This window comes from Girardinichthys multiradiatus, chromosome 14, assembly GCF_021462225.1.
Source record: "Girardinichthys multiradiatus isolate DD_20200921_A chromosome 14, DD_fGirMul_XY1, whole genome shotgun sequence".
Classification (NCBI taxonomy): Eukaryota; Metazoa; Chordata; class Actinopteri; order Cyprinodontiformes; family Goodeidae; genus Girardinichthys; species Girardinichthys multiradiatus.
The window spans coordinates 38,186,350-38,207,371 of NC_061807.1; the positions used below are offsets into that span (position 1 = coordinate 38,186,350).

The 21,022-nt window shown below is 39.5% G+C and overlaps 1 protein-coding gene and 14 non-coding genes across 15 annotated transcripts; all 15 read right to left on the minus strand.

Moving 5' to 3' along the window:
* Positions 1-649: 649 nt before the first annotated feature.
* Positions 650-1,428, minus strand: LOC124880350. The gene is made up of 2 exons (XM_047385394.1): positions 1,135-1,428; positions 650-1,030 (listed from the first exon to the last, which is right to left on the minus strand). Exons 1-2 carry the CDS (start codon positions 1,426-1,428, stop codon positions 650-652), a joined length of 675 nt encoding a protein of 224 aa, XP_047241350.1.
* Positions 1,429-3,114: 1,686 nt separating this feature from the next.
* Positions 3,115-3,188, minus strand: trnan-guu. The gene has a single exon. It is a non-coding gene; the product is annotated as a tRNA-Asn (tRNA).
* Positions 3,189-3,771: 583 nt separating this feature from the next.
* On the minus strand, positions 3,772-3,845 carry trnan-guu. Its single transcript has one exon. It is a non-coding gene; the product is annotated as a tRNA-Asn (tRNA).
* A 583-nt stretch (positions 3,846-4,428) lies between these two features.
* Positions 4,429-4,502, minus strand: trnan-guu. The gene has a single exon. It is a non-coding gene; the product is annotated as a tRNA-Asn (tRNA).
* Positions 4,503-5,085: 583 nt separating this feature from the next.
* On the minus strand, positions 5,086-5,159 carry trnan-guu. The gene has a single exon. It is a non-coding gene; the product is annotated as a tRNA-Asn (tRNA).
* A 583-nt stretch (positions 5,160-5,742) lies between these two features.
* Positions 5,743-5,816, minus strand: trnan-guu. Its single transcript has one exon. It is a non-coding gene; the product is annotated as a tRNA-Asn (tRNA).
* Positions 5,817-6,399: 583 nt separating this feature from the next.
* Positions 6,400-6,473, minus strand: trnan-guu. The gene has a single exon. It is a non-coding gene; the product is annotated as a tRNA-Asn (tRNA).
* A 583-nt stretch (positions 6,474-7,056) lies between these two features.
* Positions 7,057-7,130, minus strand: trnan-guu. Its single transcript has one exon. It is a non-coding gene; the product is annotated as a tRNA-Asn (tRNA).
* A 583-nt stretch (positions 7,131-7,713) lies between these two features.
* Positions 7,714-7,787, minus strand: trnan-guu. The gene has a single exon. It is a non-coding gene; the product is annotated as a tRNA-Asn (tRNA).
* A 583-nt stretch (positions 7,788-8,370) lies between these two features.
* On the minus strand, positions 8,371-8,444 carry trnan-guu. Its single transcript has one exon. It is a non-coding gene; the product is annotated as a tRNA-Asn (tRNA).
* A 9,487-nt stretch (positions 8,445-17,931) lies between these two features.
* On the minus strand, positions 17,932-18,005 carry trnan-guu. The gene has a single exon. It is a non-coding gene; the product is annotated as a tRNA-Asn (tRNA).
* A 583-nt stretch (positions 18,006-18,588) lies between these two features.
* Positions 18,589-18,662, minus strand: trnan-guu. Its single transcript has one exon. It is a non-coding gene; the product is annotated as a tRNA-Asn (tRNA).
* A 583-nt stretch (positions 18,663-19,245) lies between these two features.
* trnan-guu lies at positions 19,246-19,319 on the minus strand. The gene has a single exon. It is a non-coding gene; the product is annotated as a tRNA-Asn (tRNA).
* Positions 19,320-19,902: 583 nt separating this feature from the next.
* On the minus strand, positions 19,903-19,976 carry trnan-guu. Its single transcript has one exon. It is a non-coding gene; the product is annotated as a tRNA-Asn (tRNA).
* Positions 19,977-20,559: 583 nt separating this feature from the next.
* Positions 20,560-20,633, minus strand: trnan-guu. The gene has a single exon. It is a non-coding gene; the product is annotated as a tRNA-Asn (tRNA).
* Between the last annotated feature and the right edge of the window lie 389 nt (positions 20,634-21,022).

Genomic DNA, 21,022 nt, shown 5'->3' on the forward strand with positions numbered 1-21,022 from the left:
ATTAAATTATAGTTGTGACCCAGAAAACTGCACTTGCGACAGAAAACAATGGCAACCTCTCAACATTACAGGGAAATCAGAACCATTCAAAGCATATGTAACAGACCCCGGAAACCATCGACACTGCATAAGACAAAATATTACAGGGAATCATACTCATTTTGTAGGGAATACTACGAAATGTAACTACTTCTACACTTACAGGAATAATCCCGGAAATGGCACATACTGGATAGAAGGGGTGGCATGGTTATGTGGTAATAACGCTTATTATGTACTTCCACCCAGTTGGTATGGTGTATGTGCCCCAGTTTTCACATCAGATCACACTGTGGTACTTAGTAAGCAGACTATAGTTATACCACATAGGAGATCAAAAAGGGAAATAGATGTTAAACCACATGACCCCATTTGGGGAACAAATGTCCCAGATGAATTTAAACTTTGGTCTAAAGATGATAAAACATTATTATCTCTCTTACCCTGGTTAGGTGTGGGCAAATTAATGCTGCGCGTGGAAACTTTAAGTTATCGATTTGGATTGTTTCTAAATAACTCCATAATAGTAGAAGAGGGTCAAAACACAGAAATGAGCGCTATGCGAGCCATGATAATTCAGAACCGCATGGCTTTGGATATTCTAACAGCATCAACGGGGGGCGTTTGTGGTCAGTTTTCGGGGTGCTTTAGTGGGAGACAGAGCAGGAGCATGTGGTGGAACACCAGCCCCCGTAAGATGCTTCCCACAAGCTTGGCAGAACACCCTAACTTTCCACTGATGATAGGGCATCCACACCAGAAGCCGGTGGGTAAAAAAATGATCGGGTGTTGGTACCTGGTGGTAGATGAGGGCTGGTACAGGAGGCTCATACCACAACTTGAAATCTGGGCGCACTTTGCCGGCATGAAAGAGGGTATTTCCCATCCATCTCTGGTCCTGTACAGGAATGGTCTTCCTCATCTCACTCGGCAACCAGCCAGGTCCTGCATCACCAGCTGCATCTGACTGTTGCACACACGCTGCAGGCTCCTCTTGGAGAGAACAACAAAAGATGTGGAAATCTGCATACATATATTTCATTAAAGATGACTAAAAACTTAACTGGTTTTATTAATACATACTGCTGTACTCACAGGTGAAACTGTCTGGCAGATGTGTGTCGGTGTTGTGGATGATGAAGCCAGGCTAGGGGTCCTCACAGAGGATGGTGCCAGGCTAGGGGTCCTCACAGAGGATGGAGGGGGGCCAGAGGTTCTCACAGAGGAAGGTGCCAGGCTAGGGGTCCTCACAGAGGATGGAGGGGGGCCAGAAGTCCTCACAGAGGAAGGTGCCAGGCTAGGGGTCTTCAAAGAGGGCAGAGTAGGGCCCGGTGGTTTCCGAGCAACCAAGTTGGGCTTCAGTGAATTCGTATGAGACCTCACCTTCATATGCCTCACTACACATACAGGTGAGTAAAACAGTGGGTATGCCTTATCTTCTGATAGAGAGCATGCCACTTCTTCTGCCTCGGGGCAGGTCTATTCCCTGCATTTGACGGCCAAACCCCATCGCTGGAAAATCCCCTAAGCCTTGCCATCCACTCCTCATCTCCCAGGGCTTTATGGCTCTTTGGTTTGAAGCTCATCTAAAGATAAAATCAACAGATTTTTAAGAATCAAATGTAATAACACAATTTTACTGCATTCAACAAAAGAAGTAAAATATCTAATAACTCAAAAAAAGTATATGTCAGCAATTTTCAAAAATCCAAAGCAAAGCATTATTTTGTGTCACTACTAAATAACAGTTAATAATAACAATAATAATAACAGCCCACTTAACGTATAGTGCACTTAATACAAAAAAATATACAAAGTAATGTTAGTGACAATTTTCTACAGTGTCAGTTAGGATTATATATTAAATCACAAGAAGAGGACAATTATCTTTGTACATTTTACATGTGTTGGATATGTCGTTTTTTAAATAAATCTGCCTCAATGTAAAATGAGAACATCTAATCAACTAGTTATGTGAGTAAATTGAACTGATTAACAATGTATTTCACGGTCACAAGAACAACTTCGTTTCACGAACGTAAAACAAAAACAATTAAATATTGGTACTTACAGTAAAGTTGTTTGTTTGCTGTGGGCAGAGATGACAGCACAATGAAGCGATGTGGAATTTGTCTTTAACGGCACTGGACCAACGAATTCTATTTATTCAACCGTCCTTGCAACTTAATTTCAAACAAAAATACTTTAAAGTTATTTTGTTAATCTAAAGAGGCCTGTTCACCTTGATTGGCTGAGCTCCATTGTGAACTCATACGTGGATTGGCTGAGCTCCATTGTGAACTCGTACGTGGATTGGCTAGTAGTGCTTCGCCTTGATTGGCTGATGTCCATTGTGAGCTAGGACGTAGATTCGACGGTCCATTGTGAGACGAAGCGAGATTAGCTGATCTGTCCAAAGTGAGAATGGAGAGGCGCGGAGCTCATTGGAGGAGAGTTACAGTCTAACGTGAGCGAGGTAGCGCCACAGAGACACGGTGTCCATGCTGGCCTCGAAGGGCATGCCACCGATGTAATACACGCGTAACAACGTGCTTGCTTCGGAAACCGACTCCCCCAAAGCTTGCGGTGTTTAGATTTCAGCCTTTTGGATGATGGGAACTCTGTCAACATCAAATAGTGCTCGTCCAAGTGTAGCTTCTCTCACCAGACATTTTAGGTTGAGCGACAAAAATTTGGACATTTAATACACAATGCAAACTTTCATTACCACAAGTCTCGGAACGTATGCAAAGCTTTGGTCAAACAATTCTTAAGTTTCACCTGAAATGAAGTTTTAATATATGCATCATAAAACATAAGAATAATGCCTAACTTTGAGTTTTAACCAAATTGCAACAATACACTACTTTATAGATATTAACCTAACAGGAAAATATCTGTAATGTTTTGTCGTTACATCTTGACAACGTTCATTGTCAAGAGGAACTCCATCCTCTGCCAGGCTTTTAATGACCTTCTTTGGTCACTCTTTTATCCAACTTTTCAATCAAAGATGCATTGGGAGCTTTCTATGGAGCTTCCCAATGTCTAGATACATTACAGAATAAAGACACACGTCCCTGGGTGGGCTTGAACCACCATCCTTTCGGTTAACAGCCGAACGCGCTAACCAATTGCGCCACAGAGACCCGGTGTCCATGCTGGCCTCGAAGGTCATGCCACCGATGTAATACACACGTAACAACGTGCTTGCTTCGGAAACCGACTCCCCCAAAGCTTGCGGTGTTTAGATTTCAGCCTTTTGGATGATGGGAACTCTGTCAACATCAAATAGTGCTCGTCCAAGTGTAGCTTCTCTCACCAGACATTTTAGGTTGAGCGACAAAAATTTGGACATTTAATACACAATGCAAACTTTCATTACCACAAGTCTCGGAACGTATGCAAAGCTTTGGTCGAACAATTCTTAAGTTTCACCTGAAATGAAGTTTTAATATATGCATCATAAAACATAAGAATAATGCCTAACATTGAGTTTTAACCAAATTGCAACAATACACTACTTTATAGATATTAACCTAACAGGAAAATATCTGTAATGTTTTGTCGTTACATCTTGACAACGTTCATTGTCAAGAGGAACTCCATCCTCTGCCAGGCTTTTAATGACCTTCTTTGGTCACTATTTTATCCAACTTTTCAATCAAAGATGCATTGGGAGCTTTCTATGGAGCTTCCCAATGTCTAGATATGTTACGGAATAAAGACACACGTTCCTGGGTGGGCTTGAACCACCATCCTTTCGGTTAACAGCCGAACGCGCTAACCAATTGCGCCACAGAGACACGGTGTCCATGCTGGCCTCGAAGGGCATGCCACCAATGTAATACACGCGTAACAACGTGCTTGCTTCGGAAACCGACTCCCCCAAAGCTTGCGGTGTTTAGATTTCAGCCTTTTGGATGATGGGAACTCTGTCAACATCAAATAGTGCTCGTCCAAGTGTAGCTTCTCTCACCAGACATTTTAGGTTGAGCGACAAAAATTTGGACATTTAATACACAATGCAAACTTTCATTACCACAAGTCTCGGAACGTATGCAAAGCTTTGGTCAAACAATTCTTAAGTTTCACCTGAAATGAAGTTTTAATATATGCATCATAAAACATAAGAATAATGCCTAACTTTGAGTTTTAACCAAATTGCAACAATACACTACTTTATAGATATTAACCTAACAGGAAAATATCTGTAATGTTTTGTCGTTACATCTTGACAACGTTCATTGTCAAGAGGAACTCCATCCTCTGCCAGGCTTTTAATGACCTTCTTTGGTCACTATTTTATCCACCTTTTCAATCAAAGATGCATTGGGAGCTTTCTATGGAGCTTCCCAATGTCTAGATGCGTTACAGAATAAAGACACACGTCCCTGGGTGGGCTTGAACCACCATCCTTTCGGTTAACAGCCGAACGCGCTAACCAATTGCGCCACAGAGACACGGTGTCCATGCTGGCCTCGAAGGGCATGCCACCGATGTAATACACGCGTAACAACGTGCTTGCTTCGGAAACCGACTCCCCCAAAGCTTGCGGTGTTTAGATTTCAGCCTTTTGGATGATGGGAACTCTGTCAACATCAAATAGTGCTCGTCCAAGTGTAGCTTCTCTCACCAGACATTTTAGGTTGAGCGACAAAAATTTGGACATTTAATACACAATGCAAACTTTCATTACCACAAGTCTCGGAACGTATGCAAAGCTTTGGTCAAACAATTCTTAAGTTTCAACTGAAATGAAGTTTTTATATATGCATCATAAAACATAAGAATAATGCCTAACTTTGAGTTTTAACCAAATTGCAACAATACACTACTTTATAGATATTAACCTAACAGGAAAATATCTGTAATGTTTTGTCGTTACATCTTGACAACATTCATTGTCAAGAGGAACTACATCCTCTGCCAGGCTTTTAATGACCTTCTTTGGTCACTATTTTATCCAACTTTTCAATCAAAGATGCATTGGGAGCTTTCTATGGAGCTTCCCAATGTCTAGATATGTTACAGAATAAAGACACACGTCCCTGGGTGGGCTTGAACCACCATCCTTTCGGTTAACAGCCGAACGCGCTAACCAATTGCGCCACAGAGACACGGTGTCCATGCTGGCCTCGAAGGGCATGCCACCAATGTAATACACGCGTAACAACGTGCTTGCTTCGGAAACCGACTCCCCCAAAGCTTGCGGTGTTTAGATTTCAGCCTTTTGGATGATGGGAACTCTGTCAACATCAAATAGTGCTCGTCCAAGTGTAGCTTCTCTCACCAGACATTTTAGGTTGAGCGACAAAAATTTGGACATTTAATACACAATGCAAACTTTCATTACCACAAGTCTCGGAACGTATGCAAAGCTTTGGTCAAACAATTCTTAAGTTTCACCTGAAATGAAGTTTTAATATATGCATCATAAAACATAAGAATAATGCCTAACTTTGAGTTTTAACCAAATTGCAACAATACACTACTTTATAGATATTAACCTAACAGGAAAATATCTGTAATGTTTTGTCGTTACATCTTGACAACGTTCATTGTCAAGAGGAACTCCATCCTCTGCCAGGCTTTTAATGACCTTCTTTGGTCACTATTTTATCCAACTTTTCAATCAAAGATGCATTGGGAGCTTTCTATGGAGCTTCCCAATGTCTAGATACGTTACAGAATAAAGACACACGTCCCTGGGTGGGCTTGAACCACCATCCTTTCGGTTAACAGCCGAACGCGCTAACCAGTTGCGCCACAGAAACACGGTGTCCATGCTGGCCTCGAAGGGCATGCCACTGATGTAATACACGCGTAACAACGTGCTTGCTTCGGAAACCGACTCCCCCAAAGCTTGCGGTGTTTATATTTCAGCCTTTTGGATGATGGGAACTCTGTCAACATCAAATAGTGCTCGTCCAAGTGTAGCTTCTCTCACCAGACATTTTAGGTTGAGCGACAAAAATTTGGACATTTAATACACAATGCAAACTTTTATTACCACAAGTCTCGGAACGTATGCAAAGCTTTGGTCAAACAATTCTTAAGTTTCACCTGAAATGAAGTTTTAATATATGCATCATAAAACATAAGAATAATGCCTAACTTTGAGTTTTAACCAAATTGCAACAATACACTACTTTATAGATATTAACCTAACAGGAAAATATCTGTAATGTTTTGTCGTTACATCTTGACAACGTTCATTGTCAAGAGGAACTCCATCCTCTGCCAGGCTTTTAATGACCTTCTTTGGTCACTATTTTATCCAACTTTTCAATCAAAGATGCATTGGGAGCTTTCTATGGAGCTTCCCAATGTCTAGATGCGTTACAGAATAAAGACACACGTCCCTGGGTGGGCTTGAACCACCATCCTTTCGGTTAACAGCAGAACGCGCTAACCAATTGCGCCACAGAGACACGGTGTCCATGATGGCCTCGAAGGGCATACCACCGATGTAATACACGCGTAACAACGTGCTTGCTTCGGAAACCGACTCCCCCAAAGCTTGCGGTGTTTAGATTTCAGCCTTTTGGATGATGGGAACTCTGTCAACATCAAATAGTGCTCGTCCAAGTGTAGCTTCTCTCACCAGACATTTTAGGTTGAGCGACAAAAATTTGGACATTTAATACACAATGCAAACTTTCATTATCACAAGTCTCGGAACGTATGCAAAGCTTTGGTCAAACAATTCTTAAGTTTCACCTGAAATGAAGTTTTAATATATGCATCATAAAACATAAGAATAATGCCTAACTTTGAGTTTTAACCAAATTGCAACAATACACTACTTTATAGATATTAACCTAACAGGAAAATATCTGTAATGTTTTGTCGTTACATCTTGACAACGTTCATTGTCAAGAGGAACTCCATCCTCTGCCAGGCTTTTAATGACCTTCTTTGGTCACTATTTTATCCAACTTTTCAATCAAAGATGCATTGGGAGCTTTCTATGGAGCTTCCCAATGTCTAGATACGTTACAGAATAAAGACACACGTCCCTGGGTGGGCTTGAACCACCATCCTTTCGGTTAACAGCCGAACGCGCTAACCAATTGCGCCACAGAGACCTGGTGTCCATGCTGGCCTCGAAGGTCATGCCACCGATGTAATACACACGTAACAACGTGCTTGCTTCGGAAACCGACTCCCCCAAAGCTTGCGGTGTTTAGATTTCAGCCTTTTGGATGATGGGAACTCTGTCAACATCAAATAGTGCTCGTCCAAGTGTAGCTTCTCTCACCAGACATTTTAGGTTGAGCGACAAAAATTTGGACATTTAATACACAATGCAAACTTTCATTACCACAAGTCTCGGAACGTATGCAAAGCTTTGGTCGAACAATTCTTAAGTTTCACCTGAAATGAAGTTTTAATATATGCATCATAAAACATAAGAATAATGCCTAACATTGAGTTTTAACCAAATTGCAACAATACACTACTTTATAGATATTAACCTAACAGGAAAATATCTGTAATGTTTTGTCGTTACATCTTGACAACGTTCATTGTCAAGAGGAACTCCATCCTCTGCCAGGCTTTTAATGACCTTCTTTGGTCACTATTTTATCCAACTTTTCAATCAAAGATGCATTGGGAGCTTTCTATGGAGCTTCCCAATGTCTAGATATGTTACAGAATAAAGACACACGTCCCTGGGTGGGCTTGAACCACCATCCTTTCGGTTAACAGCAGAACGCGCTAACCAATTGCGCCACAGAGACACGGTGTCCATGATGGCCTCGAAGGGCATACCACCGATGTAATACACGCGTAACAACGTGCTTGCTTCGGAAACCGACTCCCCCAAAGCTTGCGGTGTTTAGATTTCAGCCTTTTGGATGATGGGAACTCTGTCAACATCAAATAGTGCTCGTCCAAGTGTAGCTTCTCTCACCAGACATTTTAGGTTGAGCGACAAAAATTTGGACATTTAATACACAATGCAAACTTTCATTACCACAAGTCTCGGAACGTATGCAAAGCTTTGGTCGAACAATTCTTAAGTTTCACCTGAAATGAAGTTTTAATATATGCATCATAAAACATAAGAATAATGCCTAACATTGAGTTTTAACCAAATTGCAACAATACACTACTTTATAGATATTAACCTAACAGGAAAATATCTGTAATGTTTTGTCGTTACATCTTGACAACGTTCATTGTCAAGAGGAACTCCATCCTCTGCCAGGCTTTTAATGACCTTCTTTGGTCACTATTTTATCCAACTTTTCAATCAAAGATGCATTGGGAGCTTTCTATGGAGCTTCCCAATGTCTAGATATGTTACAGAATAAAGACACACGTCCCTGGGTGGGCTTGAACCACCATCCTTTCGGTTAACAGCAGAACGCGCTAACCAATTGCGCCACAGAGACACGGTGTCCATGATGGCCTCGAAGGGCATACCACCGATGTAATACACGCGTAACAACGTGCTTGCTTCGGAAACCGACTCCCCCAAAGCTTGCGGTGTTTAGATTTCAGCCTTTTGGATGATGGGAACTCTGTCAACATCAAATAGTGCTCGTCCAAGTGTAGCTTCTCTCACCAGACATTTTAGGTTGAGCGACAAAAATTTGGACATTTAATACTGTAATGGAAAATTATTTCAAAGTGCTCTGATATTCCCTTCACCTCTCTCATTTGTTTCTGTGTTGTATCACTCACAGGTGACCTTCCATCTACCTCTCACCTCTGACCTCTGTGTTTGATTAGTGTTCTGTTTTTATTAGCAGATGGACTCTAAATTCAAATGCTGGAGAGTTTTATGGTTAACACTTCCTGAAGTGTATATTTCAAGGGAAGGTAGATGGGTGCCCTCATAAATAACTTTGTTAACTCTGACCCGGGGAGGGTCTAGGGGCCATATTTCTAAAACTCTTTGCAGTTGAGATAACACTGTCATGTTCTGGTATAAATACTGTGTGTAAATGTTGATCGGGGCTCTGTTTCACTGACTAACCTCAGTGTCAGGGTCTTCAAACGCTGAATGCCTTTGAATAAAACTTATAAGACAAAGTCCGGATTTTCTCTTCTTGTGAGTCAACTTCTCTCCACTTTGATAAGAAATTCCACAACAATTTTGGCGTCACGAACAGGATCTAACGTGCCAGAGGAGACCGCAGGAGGGGACACGGACGCCTGGCCAGCCTGGAGACGTTGTCCTCAGTCCACTTCCATTTTACGGAGGGGAGTCCTCATGTCCGCCTGCGGCTTCTGGCTGATTAGATCCGAACAATTTGTCTTCAAATATATCTGGGTGAGAAGTTGCTCTGTATGATATAATGTATATTATTATTTTTATTACACATTAACCATCATCTCCTAACTAATTAATTAGGTTCCAGAGTTGCGAGAGGGAGGACATCAGCTGAGGGCCCGGTTACCCTGCAAAAGGAATTGCAGGGAGGTTCTTATTGGTAACAATAAGATAAAGCAAAACACAGGGTTTTGCGGGTGGTTTTTAGCAATTTTCTACACCTCATAAAGGAGAAAAGCCAGTGGGCAGACGTGCCGCTGAACAGGTAAAAAAAAATGGTTCCGGAACCTTGAGGCATCAGGGGTGTCTCCTCCTCCAGACTCTGATTTATAAAATAATGAAAGGAAAAAGTGGGGATGATTGTGTTAAATGTGCTTTAATTTGGAAGATAAGTTTGGTTTTTCACAGCGTGGAAGTTTGAGTGTAAATAAGTTAAATAGTTTAAAAAGTTTCAAGTAAAACAGTTGATGGAAAAATAAATAAAAAACAAGAAAAGATTAAAAAGCACAGAGTGCATCAATTAAGGGGTTAAAGAGTTAAAACTTTCCTGAAGGAAGTTTTGTTTGTCTTAAATATTGCGATCAGTCGGAAAAGAAGGTAAAATTGAAAAGGGACATTAGAGATGCGAAAAGAAAGTTGTTTTAGAAAGGAGTATAGTTCATGTTGTGGAAGGAAGTGACAGGCAGGGGGACAACTGACTGACTGACTGATAATATGTATTTGTACAAAATCTGAACCTATACTAAACTTTTCTTTTGCCTCTCTCACACACAAATACACACATATATGGGATTTAAGTTCAACATCTGCGTTTTTGAGTCTGGACCTTAGAAACCTGCCCTTCTCCATGGCTACTCCGCCAGAGACGCTTCTCCAGCACGGCCTGAAAGAGAGAGATCTGCCTTCCTGCATGTTGAAAATCGCAGTGTGACTTTCTACAAAAAAAAAAAAAAAAACTCAGAAGAAGTCTGGACCCACTGAGATGGACAAAGATCCATGCTGTTTGCAAGAGCCAGAAGAGTGATACACTGGATTTATATTGAAAGCACATCTTATGCGGGCAGAAGAGAAACCGGAGCAAAGTTTCTTCTTTCTCCCTCCTGGAGAAGTTAAAGTGGACAAAGAATGATTGAATGTCTCACCAACAGACCTGGGAAGGGCCTGGTTGTTTTTTGGACTGATAGAGGACTGTGTGCCATGATAGTCTGACTCTGGAGCGATTAAGAAACTGATGGGGGTAACGTACAAACACACACACATTTGCATAAATCTTTTCCTATTTTCTGCAATGAAGAACGCTTATTAACCGCTGCTCATGTGACACGCTTGCTTGACGTTGACAGATATAGCGGGTTAAAATATTATTTTAGGGTTAGAAAAGTATCTTTAAAAGGGTGATAACTTAACTCATTTGATACTTTCCAGTTAATTCTTTCAGAGAAACAAGTTCTCTTTCGTCGTGGAATATTCAGGATCAATTATTATAGTTATTAAAAGTTATGAAAATGCAGAGGAAGTTACAACATCTCCAAAACTCAGCAGTAACCAAGTGTTTCTATGTTATTCTCAGGACAGATCTCATGAAGGAGCATTTTTAAAACCAAGCGCATGCGTAAAACCTGATGGGTTTCTCCTTCAGATATTATTTTCTGTTGTCAGAGTTTGTATCCCATAAATCTAATGGGTAGAGACCTCATTAAAACAGGCTTAGTTCTACTGCAGATGGTCTTCATACAGTTTCTGACACAGTATTTACAGTTTGGTGCAGTTCTTGTCCACAAGTGTTAACTGACGCTTATGGAAAGTACAAATTCATTGTTTTTCACAGCAGCTGCTGGGAAGAGGTTATATTAGGTTTTTTTCTTCCCTCTTCTGATTCATGCAGCGTGTTGATTTACACTGTACCTTATATCAGGTCCTGACAAAAAACTATGAAAGGTTTGGTTCTGCAGTTTCTTTTTTCTCCCTTTGGAGAAGGAAAGGACACCTGATCAGTTCTGTGCTGCACAGAAATATTAAAACACTTGTTGTTTTCTAAGATATCACCAGCTAAAAACTTTTAAAACTTTTGAGAGTAATTGGTTTTGTTAAACACATTTTCCTTGGTAAAACAAACCTTTAAAATGAGTATGAAAAAAATTGGGTTATTTATAAAGAATCTGATTGGACAGTGGTACCACACAAAAATTAAACTAATCTCATGCTTCCTAAAAGACTCTGCATGAAAAGGCCTTCAGAACCGTGGAGTTATTTTCCACCACAGTATCAAGTTTTTAAGGATGCTTTTTCTTTATTTTAAAACAGATCTGGGTTTTGTTTTTGGCTTTTTAGCATAATGTTTGTCTGAAGCTTCTTATGAACTGGGTTAGAAGCAAATATGATCTGAGGTAAATTAGGAGCTGTGAACTAATAATTTTAAATCTGATTATTGTCCAAGCAGAAACAATATATTTAGCCAATCCTTCAATCTCTGCAGAAAGTTAACACCATTGTTCAATGCAGTAGTACTCAACTTGTGGTTCCTGGACTCCTGAAGCCTGTAAGCCATAGATTTTGGGTCCATGAAATTATAATACTTAATTAAAGGTAGACTGATTACCTATTAAAATAGATCTAAGTCAATGATGAGTTCCAGTCATTTTGGTGACTTTGAAATGCAATAATACTCAAAAATTCTACTTTGGGGAACACAGATTGGGGTTGAAGAGTTTAGTTTTGGAACCAAGGTTAGGATTTTTATAACAGAATCAAGACAAGTAAAATTCTTTATTTTAGGAAAATAAAAGAAATAAATGCTCTCTTAACAGTAAGAGGATGGTCGGCTCAAACTCAAGTCTCCTTGTTTGATTTCTTAGGGTTTAAAGATTAAAAGAATACATGGGAGTACAAAGGTACACAAGGTGATTTCAGATTACTAAGAGATAAAATATTGAAACATTTATCAGCATTTGGATTGTAAAAGAGGGGTTCTAGTAATAAGTTTTCCCCAACTCTCAAAATTTAAATAGCCAAATTAAAGAAAATGATGTTTGTTCTTCTTTAAACACTATGTGGGAAAAAGTCCAGTTTGGAGACAAGCTTCTTATCTTAATTTCTGATTAAGTCAAACACTGCAGTTTAGTTTAGTTTGGGTATAACATAAAAATGTCAACGCTGACTTTTCTAATTTCCCCTCGGGGATCAATAAAGTATCTTTGAATTTGAATTGAATTAAATAAAAAATACTTCTTTGCATTTAACTTGAAATTCTGCAATGCAGCTGCGATCAAATTGAGCCAAACAAAAAGAGAATTGTAACAATAACTCTCAGGATTGTAGTTATTATTACAGAGTTACAGTACAAAGAATTAGCAAAAGGTTTCAGCATCAGTAAATTTGGATTCATATAAGAGAAAACTGTTGCTGTGCTTCTAAATACTTTGAGATCTCTTTGGACTATGTGCACTCATTTTTAAAAAGGATCCTGACGATTGTCATAACAAAATTGATCAATTATAGCATTAAAAGATATGGCTGAGAAAACATATTCTGAAAAGAGATTGTTAAAAATTTCTTTGAATTCTTGAAGCTTCAAATTTGGCCATTTGTCTGTCTTTGATGTTTTGTCTTTGTTTTGTTGGAATTAATGTTTGTTTATATGTTGCATGACAATAATTCATGTTTAGAATAATGTTTCTAAATCCCAGATTGATTAAAACTTTGAGTTTTCAGGAGAGTTAAGAAGCAGCTTGTTTCTGAGGTAGGTGCATGTTAATAGTTTTGCAGTTTAAGTTACACTAAGATGGGATGGAATGAAGAAACTGTGGGTCCGCCCATAGGCTGCCAATCAGAGGTTAGTTCTGCCTGACTCCGCCCACCTACCAGGTTGGTTCATGCCTTTGTTGTCATGGTAACGCTCAGCACCTCCCTTCCTGAGTTTTAACACTGTTTAAGAGACAATAGAGTCAAAATGCTTGTAGTGATTGTTGCCTTAAAAACATGTTTTTTTTTGTATAATAATTAAGGATGTAGCATGACTTTTAGATTTAAGTGTTTTATTACTAAAAGGTTAATGAAATAGTTTAAACTAGTTTGAAGAATTAGTTTTGCAAGCAGAATCATTGGTGATTTATTAGATTGAAAGTTTCCCTGGTGCCATTAAGCTAGCTGACAGTTCAAGATATGTCAAAAGTAAGGAATATATTTTTGATAAAGAATCAGAGTCATGCCTTTATACTTGGTGGGAATTATTTATTTGATTCAATTTGTAGGGTTCATTCATCCAAATTACATTGGATGTCCATTAATCTAATACTCATCTTTGTACAAGACAAATTAGGATGATGTGTGACTAATTTCTAAGTGAGACATTGATGAACTGAATGACAGTTAAACTGAATTGCAGTTAAAAACATCTGGATTTTCTTTATGTTGCTTTCGTTAAATTCATAGTGACACATAGTTATGTCAGAATTCATTTCTTTGGTTCTATGTAATGTGATCTTGGTTACTAAAACATTTTTGTACAAACTTTTTGCTGGATTGTCGCATGGGTTGGACCCTGCGCCAGAAGAGGGGAATGTCAGAATAAAGTAACATGGGGTTCCAAAAGTTTTAGCACTCATGGGAAAAAGGGTAGCTCAGACCTCCAGTGAGGACTTAGTGACAATGCGAGAGAGACGTTGTACTTTGATTATATAAATGGTGCATAGCTCCCTAAGACCACATTCTGAAAACCTCTCTGAAATTATGGTGTTGATTCTTTTGTGAAATTTTATATCTCCACAGATTAGACCATTTTTGAAATTCTTTTTGGGTTTTCTGAAACTATGAAATGCTGTAATCAGACCTTCCTCAAACATCATGTCACATTTTTGATATTCAGAATATTTAGCTGATGGTTACTGCTAGTATATCAGGTGAAGTCAGAAGATCAATTCTTTGAATTTTGTTGGATGTTTTGATGGAGTTCATGTAGTTAAGCACTTAGGTTTGAGAATGGGACTTTGAATTGAAAATTAGCCAAGTGTTGTGAAGGCTCTACCTATTGTTCTCACTTATATGAGATTGAGACAAAGGACACAGGCAAATCTCAGTCCTTTTGAAGTGCTGTGTAGCAGGTCTCCTATTTTGGACATGGGAATATTGCCAAGATAATTTTCTTCCACATCTTTGTGTGAAGATAGGATGTTGTTTTACTGTCAAAACCTGTCCACTGTGTTTTCTCAAGTTTCACAGACGGTGAAGGCTGCATTACCAGAAACAGCCACTTCCACCCTCCAGTCCTTTATTCCTGGCAACTGGATTCTGGTCAGAGAATCTAGGAGAAAACACAGGAAGTCCAGGCGCTGGAATGGCCCATATCAGATCCTACTAGACACCCAGGAAAGCTGCAGGAAAGCTCCAGCTCCTCCAGCTTCATCTGGCTTCCAGGACGCAAGTCATCTTCCAACTGGATCATCCACAGCCTGAAAGGTGTGAGGACAGCGGACCACCACAAGATAAAGAACTGTAAGCTGATCACTGGCGAGTGATTGAACAGGTGGTTGAAGAACACTGTTCTTACAAGGGCACAATAATCCCTTGGACAGTGCAACGTTATTTCAGAATCTACTTAAGGCCATCGCATTGCCTGAAAGTTAGAAATCATAAGTTGGACTATGGAAGCCTGACTTCCAGCAGGTTAGAGTTCCTGTTTCTAAATATATTTCTAGAGGAGCTTCCTACGACCGCCCACCTGTACCAGACTGGTAACAGGGCAGCTTGAAGCGCAGAAGCCACTCAGGAGAGGCAGCAGGATTTTTTTTAATTATTATTAATTTTTTTTAAGTTGTTTATAATTTGTTTTCTTTGAGAAAAAACTGTTTGCTTTCAGTACCAGAAGAAAGGACATTCCACTTCAAGGTCACGATGCAGTTAAATGGAAGATGGTCTGTTCTGATGCTAATGATTGGTATTTCAAGTATTTTTATAACTCTTGTGTTCATTTGGGAAAAGGTACAGCAAAGACAATGTAAGGCTAATTTGAGGAATTGTGCTAATAATACTCATCAGCGGATTCGAAGAGAGATCCATCACTTTTCTGACTACTATGATCATGCTGATAATGTCTGGTGGCAACTGATGCATCAAACTGTGAGGAAGATAAGAAATGATAGTTGCTATGTTTGTTGTTTGATTCCACATGCTATTAATGATCAACCATTTTTGGTACCAGTTCCTATTGATACTGCTTATACTCTAGCTACTTTCTTTCCAGATAACCAGTTGGTGGAGGTCATTTTTCCTTGGGTGAGGAATTATGCTGTACGGAAAAGCAGAAATGTTGGTAAATTTTCTAGTGAGACTAATTTAACGTGTGCGTCTACAGGAACTCTTTATAGATTTCGGGGTAATAGAAATCCAATTAAAGATCCAGATATTTGTATTGCTCAGGAGGAAAGCACACCTTATTTCCTTGGAAAGACGGAGGGTTGTAAAACTATTATACCAGTTTCATGTGCCTTGATCCACAGTAATACATCTAGACCTTGTCCTGTCAGAACTGATCCGTATACTATTTCAGAATCTTTGGCTCCAGATCCTTTTGTGTTAACTCTTAACCTTACCGAATGGAAGTCAATTGTATGGCATGGCAGGTAAATTAACCAGGGTTCTTGTTACTTTTCCTAGTAGAGATGGGTTCTCGTGTCCTAAGAACATGGTTTGGATGTGTGGAAACAGATCATATCTGTATCTGCCTGCTAATTGGTCTGGAGTATGTTATCTAGCTCATTTACTACCTACAGTCACGACTTATGATTCACTCAGCCCATTATTAGAGAGGAAGACAATGCTCAAACGGCAAAAGAGAGCTAGGATCCCACATTGGAAAGGGATTTTGGGTACAATTTTTCCTAATTATGGTGCTGCTAACGCCGCCCATAGGATTAATGAGTTGTCAGTTGAGTTAGAAAATCTTACTGCTTTATCTGAGGAAGGTTTCACTGTTCTGACCACGGAGCAGCAGGCTATAAGAACTATGAGTTTGCAAAATAGAATGGCTTTGGATTATCTGTTAGCTGAGAGGGGTGGTGTTTGTCATTTAATTGGGGAACAATGTTGCACTTTTATTCCCGATGTGTCTAAGAACATGACAAGTATCCATGATAAGTTTGAGGACTTGCTGACGACCCAACAGAAGGAGAATATGAGTTCCTCTTGGACTCCTTGGTCTTGGTTCTTTACTGGTGGATGGACATCTTGGTTAGTAAAGATTGGAGTGATTCTTTTATGTTTCTTTTTGATTTTGGTGTTTCTTTCATGTTGTATTATTCCAATGGTTAGGGGAATGGTGATGAGACTGGTACGTTTTTCTGTGTTGCCTGTTGATAAGGATGTGAACTTAATTTCTGTTTGTCATGATTGTGATGATTCTGCATTTGCGGTGGCAGATGGTATGGATACCGATGGATTTTATGTTGCTTGAGATGCTTTAATGATGTGCTAACTCTAAAGTGTTTGGGGAGTTATTACTGATGTTCAGCATTTTAGTGGTATATATAGAGATTTGGAGTTTTTTTTTAAGTGTTGTTATCCTTATTGTTTTAGCTTTGTTTTGGTTGTAATTTGAGAACAGTAGATCTTAGGGGAAGCCATGAAATAACACATGTATTTGTTATATATTCTTTTCATTTATTAGTTTTACTTTGATTATGAGCTTGGGTGCTGGTTTTGTAGAATTTTCTTTTAGTTTTGTGATTATCTTGTAATCAGAAGAAAGGAGTGTAATGGAAAATTATTTCAAAGTGCTCTGATATTCCCTTCACCTCTCTCATTTGTTTCTGTGTTGTATCACTCACAGGTGACCTTCCATCTACCTCTCACCTCTGACCTCTGTGTTTGATTAGTGTTCTGTTTTTATTAGCAGATGGACTCTAAATTCAAATGCTGGAGAGTTTTATGGTTAACACTTCCTGAAGTGTATATTTCAAGGGAAGGTAGATGGGTGCCCTCATAAATAACTTTGTTAACTCTGACCCGGGGAGGGTCTAGGGGCCATATTTCTAAAACTCTTTGCAGTTGAGATAACACTGTCATGTTCTGGTATAAATACTGTGTGTAAATGTTGATCGGGGCTCTGTTTCACTGACTAACCTCAGTGTCAGGGTCTTCAAACGCTGAATGCCTTTGAATAAAACTTATAAGACAAAGTCCGGATTTTCTCTTCTTGTGAGTCAACTTCTCTCCACTTTGATAAGAAATTCCACAACAATACACAATGCAAACTTTCATTACCACAAGTCTCGGAACGTATGCAAAGCTTTGGTCAAACAATTCTTAAGTTTCACCTGAAATGAAGTTTTAATATATGCATCATAAAACATAAGAATAATGCCTAACTTTGAGTTTTAACCAAATTGCAACAATACACTACTTTATAGATATTAACCTAACAGGAAAATATCTGTAATGTTTTGTCGTTACATCTTGACAACGTTCATTGTCAAGAGGAACTCCATCCTCTGCCAGGCTTTTAATGACCTTCTTTGGTCACTATTTTATCCAACTTTTCAATCAAAGATGCATTGGGAGCTTTCTATGGAGCTTCCCAATGTCTAGATACGTTACAGAATAAAGACACACGTCCCTGGGTGGGCTTGAACCACCATCCTTTCGGTTAACAGCCGAACGCGCTAACCAATTGCGCCACAGAGACCTGGTGTCCATGCTGGCCTCGAAGGTCATGCCACCGATGTAATACACACGTAACAACGTGCTTGCTTCGGAAACCGACTCCCCCAAAGCTTGCGGTGTTTAGATTTCAGCCTTTTGGATGATGGGAACTCTGTCAACATCAAATAGTGCTCGTCCAAGTGTAGCTTCTCTCACCAGACATTTTAGGTTGAGCGACAAAAATTTGGACATTTAATACACAATGCAAACTTTCATTACCACAAGTCTCGGAACGTATGCAAAGCTTTGGTCGAACAATTCTTAAGTTTCACCTGAAATGAAGTTTTAATATATGCATCATAAAACATAAGAATAATGCCTAACATTGAGTTTTAACCAAATTGCAACAATACACTACTTTATAGATATTAACCTAACAGGAAAATATCTGTAATGTTTTGTCGTTACATCTTGACAACGTTCATTGTCAAGAGGAACTCCATCCTCTGCCAGGCTTTTAATGACCTTCTTTGGTCACTATTTTATCCAACTTTTCAATCAAAGATGCATTGGGAGCTTTCTATGGAGCTTCCCAATGTCTAGATATGTTACAGAATAAAGACACACGTCCCTGGGTGGGCTTGAACCACCATCCTTTCGGTTAACAGCCAAACGCGCTAACCAATTGCACCACAGAGACACGGTGTCCATGCTGGCCTCGAAGGGCATGCCACCAATGTAATACACGCGTAACAACGTGCTTGCTTCGGAAACCGACTCCCCCAAAGCTTGCGGTGTTTAGATTTCAGCCTTTTGGATGATGGGAACTCTGTCAACATCAAATAGTGCTCGTCCAAGTGTAGCTTCTCTCACCAGACATTTTAGGTTGAGCGACAAAAATTTGGACATTTAATACACAATGCAAACTTTCATTACCACAAGTCTCGGAACGTATGCAAAGCTTTGGTCAAACAATTCTTAAGTTTCACCTGAAATGAAGTTTTAATATATGCATCATAAAACATAAGAATAATGCCTAACTTTGAGTTTTAACCAAATTGCAACAATACACTACTTTATAGATATTAACCTAACAGGAAAATATCTGTAATGTTTTGTCGTTACATCTTGACAACGTTCATTGTCAAGAGGAACTCCATCCTCTGCCAGGCTTTTAATGACCTTCTTTGGTCACTATTTTATCCAACTTTTCAATCAAAGATGCATTGGGAGCTTTCTATGGAGCTTCCCAATGTCTAGATGCGTTACAGAATAAAGACACACGTCCCTGGGTGGGCTTGAACCACCATCCTTTCAGTTAACAGCCGAACACGCTAACCAATTGCGCCACAGAGACACGGTGTCCATGCTGGCCTCGAAGGGCATGCCACCGATGCAATACACGCGTAACAACGTGCTTGCTTCGGAAACCGACTCCCCCAAAGCTTGCGGTGTTTAGATTTCAGCCTTTTGGATGATGGGAACTCTGTCAACATCAAATAGTGCTCGTCCAAGTGTAGCTTCTCTCACCAGACATTTTAGGTTGAGCGACAAAAATTTGGACATTTAATACACAATGCAAACTTTCATTACCACAAGTCTCGGAACGTATGCAAAGCTTTGGTCAAACAATTCTTAAGTTTCACCTGAAATGAAGTTTTTATATATGCATCATAAAACATAAGAATAATGCCTAACTTTGAGTTTTAACCAAATTGCAACAATACACTACTTTATAGATATTAACCTAACAGGAAAATATCTGTAATGTTTTGTCGTTACATCTTGACAACGTTCATTGTCAAGAGGAACTCCATCCTCTGCCAGGCTTTTAATTACCTTCTTTGGTCAATATTTTATCCAACTTTTCAATCAAAGATGCATTGGGAGCTTTCTATGGAGCTTCCCAATGTCTAGATGCGTTACAGAATAAAGACACACGTCCCTGGGTGGGCTTGAACCACCATCCTTTCGGTTAACAGCAGAACGCGCTAACCAATTGCGCCACAGAGACACGGTGTCCATGCTGGCCTCGAAGGGCATGCCACCGATGTAATACACGCGTAACAACGTGCTTGCTTCGGAAACCGACTCCCCCAAAGCTTGCGGTGTTTAGATTTCAGCCTTTTGGATGATGGGAACTCTGTCAACATCAAATAGTGCTCGTCCAAGTGTAGCTTCTCTCACCAGACATTTTAGGTTGAGCGACAAAAATTTGGACATTTAATACACAATGCAAACTTTCATTACCACAAGTCTCGGAACGTATGCAAAGCTTTGGTCGAACAATTCTTAAGTTTCACCTGAAATGAAGTTTTAATATATGCATCATAAAACATAAGAATAATGCCTAACATTGAGTTTTAACCAAATTGCAACAATACACTACTTTATAGATATTAACCTAACAGGAAAATATCTGTAATGTTTTGTCATTACATCTTGACAACATTCATTGTCAAGAGGAACTCCATCCTCTGCCAGGCTTTTAATGACCTTCTTTGGTCACTATTTTATCCAACTTTTCAATCAAAGATGCATTGGGAGCTTTCTATGGAGCTTCCCAATGTCTAGATACGTTACAGAATAAAGACACAGGTCCCTGGGTGGGCTTGAACCACCATCCTTTCGGTTAACAGCCGAACGCGCTAACCAATTGCGCCACAGAGACACGGTGTCCATGCTGGCCTCGAAGGTCATGCCACCGATGTAATACAAGCGTAACAACGTGCTTGCTTCGGAAACCGACTCCCCCAAAGCTTGCGGTGTTTAGATTTCAGCCTTTTGGATGATGGGAACTCTGTCAACATCAAATAGTGCTCGTCCAAGTGTAGCTTCTCTCACCAGACATTTTAGGTTGAGCGACAAAAATTTGGACATTTAATACACAATGGAAACTTTCATTACCACAAGTCTCGGAACGTATGCAAAGCTTTGGTCAAACAATTCTTAAGTTTCACCTGAAATGAAGTTTTAATACATGCATCATAAAACATAAGAATAATGCCTAACTTTGTGTTTTAACCAAATTGCAACAATACACTACTTTATAGATATTAA

Coding starts and splice junctions, on each gene's coding strand:
- LOC124880350 (XM_047385394.1), bottom strand. CDS start 1,428: ATGAAGGTGAGGTCTCATACGAATTCACTGAAGCCCAACTTGGTTGCT. Junction 1,031..1,134: donor TCTGCCAGACAGTTTCACCT/GTGAGTACAGCA, acceptor TCTCTCCAAGAG/GAGCCTGCAGCGTGTGTGCA.